At 35.1% G+C, this 7,461-nt stretch overlaps 1 protein-coding gene across 1 annotated transcript; it reads right to left on the bottom strand.

Moving 5' to 3' along the window:
- Positions 1-2,112: 2,112 nt before the first annotated feature.
- LOC107620401 (uncharacterized) lies at positions 2,113-2,835 on the bottom strand. Its single transcript, XM_016322565.1, has one exon. The coding sequence runs from the start codon at positions 2,833-2,835 to the stop codon at positions 2,113-2,115; it is 723 nt and encodes a 240-aa protein (XP_016178051.1).
- Between the last annotated feature and the right edge of the window lie 4,626 nt (positions 2,836-7,461).

Here is a 7,461-nt window from a genome sequence, read left to right as displayed (position 1 = left end):
TATTGTTTTGTTGGGTTGATATTTTTTTAGATTTCCAAACTTGACTTAATTTTTAACACTTCCAACTCAAATTTGTCACTTGCATGACAGGTGGTGGCTGAAAGTAGTTCTCCAATTCATCACAGAATGTTGAATACATAAAAGAAGCCGCTGTTTCCTATAAATGTAACAACCGGGTTGTAAAGAATTTATATGTATTTAGAATTTGCTTCAAGGAAGAAATACAGTCTCAATCGGATGCATGAATATAATGTCAATAATCTAACCATCATTGAAGTGCACTAGTATTCTAAGTTGGACAAATCTTGTCATGCGTTTACTTTTCCTCATGTCCATTTCATCAAGTCTCGTTTTCTACTTCCTAGTAGGGCTGAAAGATGAATTAAACTTCTTAATATACTCTGTGCTATACATTTTCATGTCTGGTTTAGCAAGTGAATCAATTATGTTTGCCACGTTAGTTGTTTATCTTTTTGCTGTGTTCATTTTATTATGCAGATAATAATCTCTGCTTATTATTTGTAGGACTTAGAGAGTCGGTACAGAATTAAGTAGTTTTTTTGGCTTACTTGCATCGCTGCATTGTACAATTGCATTATTTTGTATGCATTTTGCATTTCCTATATCAGTTTTCAGTTTATAATGAATTTTTATAGCTGTATGTGTTTCGTCAAATTATTATCGTTAATTAAATGTGTGTCATTCTCAATCCCCAAAGGAAGTAGATCTTAAGATCGTTGTGGTTTTTGCTTGTGACTTACATTGGGGTAGTTATTTTGTTTAGGGTAAAAACAAATGTTTTTTTTTTTACAAAACGTGTATGACGTTTTGTCCCTTTATAATAAAAAAAAAATTAATTATTCAAATACGTGTTGTCTTTTTATATTATAAAAAAATACCTCAGTAACGTGATGAAGTATCATAACAGGAATGTAAAATATCAAAATGAACAAAAATTATTGCATTTCGCATTAAAATTGTCTTTATCCAAATATCTTATCCTGTATGTACCGTATGTATTGAGATGTCGTAAACAGAGGAGGGGGGTAAATGGATTCACGGATTAAAGTGCTAAAATCACGTATGAATAATTATACTTTGCTGAGTTAATAACAGTTATGCTGGAATAATAAGCTGATGTTATGCGTGAAGTGAACATTAGACTAATTAATATCTAATACAATAGAATATACGTTAAAAAGTAAAACACGGAAGACAGTGAAAAGTTAGACTGCTACAAAGCAGGTAACACATGGTGGTAGGTGCTGTTATAAGTAAGGTTAAGAGGAGCCTACTTCCTAACCAGAGTTAAGTATAGGACGAAGATGGTAACGAAGATAAACAGGATACACGGGTAGGGATTTTGTTGCCGGCGCCCCTGGTTGGATCGGTTGGTTTGACGGACAGTTGAGTGGCTGTCCCCTCGTTCAATTTGACGTTGCTCCTGTATTCCTTCGTCGAAAGGGATTAGTTGGTCAGGATTCGGTGATGGGTTGAGCTGAATGGATGTTGCATGAATTTGATGCACTCGAGGACCATTGTTGGTGAGCTGAGTCTGTAATCTTCTGGCAGATATGAATTGTTCGAAGGCCATACGAGCTTCATCGAAGGTTTCGTAAGACTTATGGAGGTTGCCGCTAAATTCGTTAACTTGGCTATGACAGGCCGGCCAGGAACTATAGATACCAGGGACCCTCCCTATGAAAACAACATAGTATTTCTTCTTGGCACGGACCATGTTGAGATTCCAAGGGAGACTTGTGTTCAGTATGTTTAAGATGGGATGTTGGTTTTGGTGGTTTTTAAAGGCAGCGAGGATGGCTCCTGTGATTTGAGCATCAAATTGAAATTCTGCAACTGTTACTATGTTTACAACGGTTGGAAATTTAACGGCTGTTGGGCTAACATGTGTCGTCTTGCAAGAAGCATAAAGTGGCCTAACTTTTGGTTTGGCGAAGGATAGGGTTCCGGTTGAAATAAAATATTATTAAATTAGAAATAAAATTCAAAATTTAATTATAAGAAATGAAATATAAAAGAAGTATGTAATTCAATTGTGTCGACTCATTCATTTAACGTTTAATAAACAGGTTGTAATTAAATTGTATTAACTCATGGAAGGTTGACGAAGGCTTGCAGGTCGTAGTCTGCGCGACACTGGATGCAGGGGATATGAGCGGCCCCTCCGAAAGCATGGACGGAGTTTCGCTCTGCTGCACGTCTGCGATAGTCATAGAGAAGAGGCATGTAGCCCCTGGTGGAGCACCTAGGTGAGGAACATAGGGTGTGTTGTTCTTCTATACGGGGCATTTGGACCTCACCCGGCCACGACATTGTCAGAATTGAAAAGCACCTTGCCTTACCCTCAGCGAGTGAACCAGCTGCATCAAGCTCGCGATACAGTTCCAGCCCTTTTTGTTTTTCGTCGTTGTCGTCCGTTCGAAGCAGCAAGGTCATGGTCAGTGCGTATTTGGCTGCTGCATGGCCTGTACTTGCTGCACTATTCAGCATCTGGAGGCCAATGTTTTCGTTACGTCTGATGAAGAGTTCCCGAAGTGCCTCCCGAAACAGAAGCTCTGGATGGCCAGCTACGATGCATCGATCAAAGAATCTCTTGGCCTCCGGGGTGAGGCACCACCACCACAGCGTGGCATGCGGTGGTGGGATGGAAACACTCCGGTGAACAATATCGGCCTCTCCTGCATCGCGTGCAGCCTTACAGGTCATTCTGAGACTGCACAGGTCGCGAATGGAGGCTGACGCAACCTTACTGGTAATTGCTACCCAGATGTCGTTGGGAATGAAAGTGATTTTTGAGGAACAGTCGATTGTCATTTTTAGTTTGTTCCTGTTGGTTCCTATTTCGATGGGGATGGGGATACGTGTTTAGAGTATGGGGTTTGGAGTGAGGCATAGGAGTGTAGCCTCCATATTTATAAGTCCACCGACCCTGTTGGAAATCGTTAACTTGAGTGTAGCAGATACGCTCTCAATAATGCATGCGTATCCAAACAGGAGAGTTAACGTAACTATATTATGGTGAACATTGAAAAACTGTATGGGGAATGGTATTAATTATTGGAAAAGAATAGATGACTAAGAAGAGTTTTCAACAATGTTCCCCTAGCACTCTCCTAATTAAATTTACTCTATTAATGTTATTATAATACATTGTTCAGACGTTGTGACACAAAATGTTGTAACTTAGGTATATTTTTCTAGACCTCTAGTAGTATACATTATTCCACGTGGAGTCAGGAGAATGTGAATGGTTCTGGGAGATACTTAGCCGTTTTAAGTATATGAATAGTTAAAATAATCATTTTTTATGTAATCTGCATAGTTTATGGTCTTTTAATATCATGGATGTGAAGTTTGTGTTTTTGAATTTTGTTTAGTATGTCCCATAGAGAGAAGATTATGTGACGCGTAAAATGTGAAAATGAAAAAGCATTGAACATACGATGGAGGGTGGAAAAAACGGATAGGTTAGGTGAATGCATTTAGTATCGAATTTAAAGCCTTGGGGAAGCGGTGTGACTGTCCAGTGAGATAAGTGCGCATACATAATTGGATTGGAGAATGTGATGAGGCATGTCATATATAAATATAAATAACTTTGATGTTTGAGATTACTTCGCTGAGGATTTTGTTAATAAGTTTGAAGGTTGTTACATCCATTTGTGACCGATTCGCTGTTCATTGGGTTGGAACAATGTCGAGCCTACGCGTTGGCGATGGAAGTGGTTCTTCCAGAGGAGGTCGCCCTGGCTCCCCTCTCCGCGACGACGGTAGGCGGTTTCACACTTTCTTTTTTCCCGGTAATCCTTTACGTTTACTCATTGTTTTTGTTTTTTCTGGGTTTGAATTTCTAGAGGTTGTCCCCACGGTGAATCCTGACCGGTTTGTCATCATGGAGGACCTTGAACAGATGCTGCGCAAGGCATGTGACGCCCTTAAGACAGAGCCTCCAGTGTTTGAGCCCCGCGAATGCGTATACGTCCAGGGCGACCGCTACTATGGGTTTGTGGTGCATGTGGGGAGCCGACCGGACGGAGTCAACTTTGTTGCCTACGGCAGGTTCTCAGCCGACGAACGCCTGGCCAGGCAAGATGCCGCTTTATCATCCCTGCATGCTGTTGTTGGAGAGTCTGGAAAGGAGATCCTCGACTACAATTTCTACGTGGCTCAGAGTTGCAGGAAACGTCTTCTGGAGTTTGAGCGGATATCTGGTCTGTCCGTTGACTCTCGTGTCGCTAAACTTGAGGCCGAGAACGCTCGGCTTAGGGCGCGGCTGGCATCTTGGGACACGTTGCACGGCCGTGGATAATGTTTCCTCTTAGGTCTTGGGCGGACGGTTTGCTGTTTCTGGGGTTTCGGGTTTGTTGGTTAGGGTTCATGGTTGACGGTTTCAGGGTTTGTGGTGAAGGGTTTATTAGGCATCTTTTTGGCTCATGATGCTAACGTTTAACTTCTTATTACTTTATTATGCAATACTTACAGTTTATTTCTGTATGCGTGGTTTACAAGGCTTGGCACAAACAAATTTTTGCAAAATATCGTTACACGCAGCTTCGAATATGAGATGTGATTTTCATTGCATAAATAGTCATAAAGCTTGGCGTTAATTTGTTCCAAATCACAGTGCATTGCATGCAATTGAAGTTAAATTTACTGTCTTTCCACGTGTGGTTGCAACCTTTTTTTGGAGACATAAGTGTAACATTTAATACGGAGTCAATCGAGGAGCATAGAAGTTTCTATCGTTAATGTGGTAGCCGAAAGGGTAGAAAATGGAGAAGGTGCGGACATGGTCGATGTGTCATTCTTCATGCGGTTTGGTGTTTGGTGTTTGGCGTTTATGTTGTCAAAGGACAGTAATTTTTCTGTTTGTCCTTTTCTAGAGTTATTAATAGGGTTGATAATAAGAAGAAAATTGGTTTAAAAATTTCCTCCACCAGACAGTATTGTCAACAGTTCAAATGGAACATAAATTTTTTAACATTCTTGGTTAGGGATCACGGCTACGCAGTGTGTAAAGAGAGGGCTACAGCTGCTGCAGAAAATTTCATCACAGGTTAAGATAATGTGCCTGTTTGATATTTAATAATCTAGAATGTGTTAGCATAATGAACATGATTAGGTTTTTGTGCTTTCTTGATATATGATTTATAATTAATACTAGAAAAAACAAGGATAGCATCGTTTGTTGATATTTAGCATACATGAAACAAACAAACAAATAATTAATATTTTTTTTTTAACGTCTTCGCAGCTATAGTTATAATAATAACAATAACAATTGTATTTGTAATATTAATCATAATAATCATAACAATGATAAATTTAATTATCATAACAGGTTATTCAAAGCATGTTAATCTAGGACCAAGTTTTTCCGAATATCTAAAATTTATCCTCTTTTTAATAATAGAGTAATATTATTGTAACAAGAATAAAATATAACTACGATTTCAATTTTGGAAAACTAGCAATTGAAATAGATACTTTTAAATTAAATGTTTAAATTAGGTAAACAACCTTCAAAATTAAATATCGAACATAGTTACAAAGTGTTTTTTAAATTTTAAAAAGTAACGGTTTATATTGATCACTCATAATTTAAAATATACCATCTTAACAAAATAACTAAAAATTTAAAATTAAGAAGCTAAAAAAATGTTGATAATTTATTATATTAACTTGCAAATAAATAAAAATTAACAAAATTACAACATGCGCAACTAACGCAAACTAATATTAACATTTTGTGTCCCATAAGTATGAAAAAAAAATTCCGATATAACAAAATTTATGACTGAAGTTATTTTCTCTAAATAGTAAAAACAATAAACATACAAGCCAAATAGGTGTAAACCAAACCCACAAGTATTGTGAGTGTTAGAGCTCAAGAAGTTAAATCTATTCTGTCGGACACGTAATGATTCCGAATATATGAGCATATTGGTACAAAGAGTTAAATCTATAGTAGTAATTTCCCGAATTTTATTTCTTAGATAAGTATGCTTTATTTGTCTTTTCTTCAAATAAAAGGTTATTTATTATATAATAAGAGTTAAATGTTGTTATAAGTTAAAAATTAAAAAATTACCAACATAATCAAATAACTTATAAATACGTTTTTTAATTATTTGACTAATGGAACAATATTAAATTCCTTATGTATCGCAATACATAAAGCCAATACATATAGTTGACCATGACTAAATCTGCATTATTTTTTTTTTTTGTATATTAACCCAACGATAACCTATTTAGTAAAGCAAACTATATGGACAAAACATAGATAAAATTTGTTTTAAAAAATCAAATATATTCCCACTTAAATGAAAACAGTGTTGTTAATTCTATTAACTTTCCACTAACATGCAAAACCGCTTTGTAACTTCTATAACCATAATAACACATCTTCCATTATCTCCATACACAGCAGTTTCGAATTTACTTTTCTATGTTTTTCTTGCTGTTCTGTTCTTCTCGTATCTTCAATTCTCTCGCATGCCTCCTCTTCCATTGGAATCATCCATTGCATTTGCAAATTTCTTATAGTAACTAATTTTACGCATATCATTCAAGTATATCTCTTCTTCTCTTTACTTTACTTGTCTAAAATAAAAGGAAATTAATTAGAAGCTAACATATGTTTAACTGGTGATGATAAATAATTTTCCTAATAGATCTTATTAGGATATGATGTATTTATTTACTATATACTTTGTTTAATTTTAGTTTTGGTCTCTGTTTGTATGTTGTTGTTTTGCGTATGTCTTTTAATACTATACTCAGGTGGTCTGTCAAGCAGCCTAGCCTTATTTTAATCAATCATTTTAACAAATTTCATTGTGTTTAACCGCAGTTGCTACATCCACGTATATATGAAACCTACGCTTTTTCCTCTTTAATTAACTTACCCAATTAATAGTTTCATCATTATTTTTAGCTTTTTAAATTTTTTCCCACTATTTCACATAGAAAGATAATGTTCTATATTTTTCTCTTACCAAGGATGACCTTATTTTCTAATCTCGAATGTATTATTTATTTTCTTAAATATCTAAGTACCTATCAACTAGTAATTTATTAAAGATGTTCGATATAAGATTAAAAAAAATCATTTTATATTTATTAGCATTGTGTATCTTCCAAAAGAGGATTTTGAATATGAAAATAAATTTATAAATTTATTCCAAATTAAAAATTATTGCAAATATAAGTACACTTATTATATAAATAACTAATTTAATAATAAATATTAGTACGTCTTTATCTTGATTGTGTTACACATAATAACGACGTAATTATTTAATTTTTTTATGTTAATTTCTTTATTTCATATTTTTTACATATATTCAATCACCTAAAATTTTGTTTTTTTTTTAACCTATTCCTTAATTATTAATATTAAATTTAGACTTTAAAAAATATAAATTTATAAGTATT

The sequence above is a fragment of the Arachis ipaensis genome, chromosome B10 (genome assembly GCF_059453495.1).
Source record: "Arachis ipaensis isolate K30076 ecotype BB chromosome B10, ASM5945349v1, whole genome shotgun sequence".
Lineage (NCBI taxonomy): Eukaryota > Viridiplantae > Streptophyta > Magnoliopsida > Fabales > Fabaceae > Arachis > Arachis ipaensis.
The sequence above is the reverse complement of the archived record's forward strand: the minus strand, read 5'-3'. Positions and strand labels throughout refer to the sequence as shown.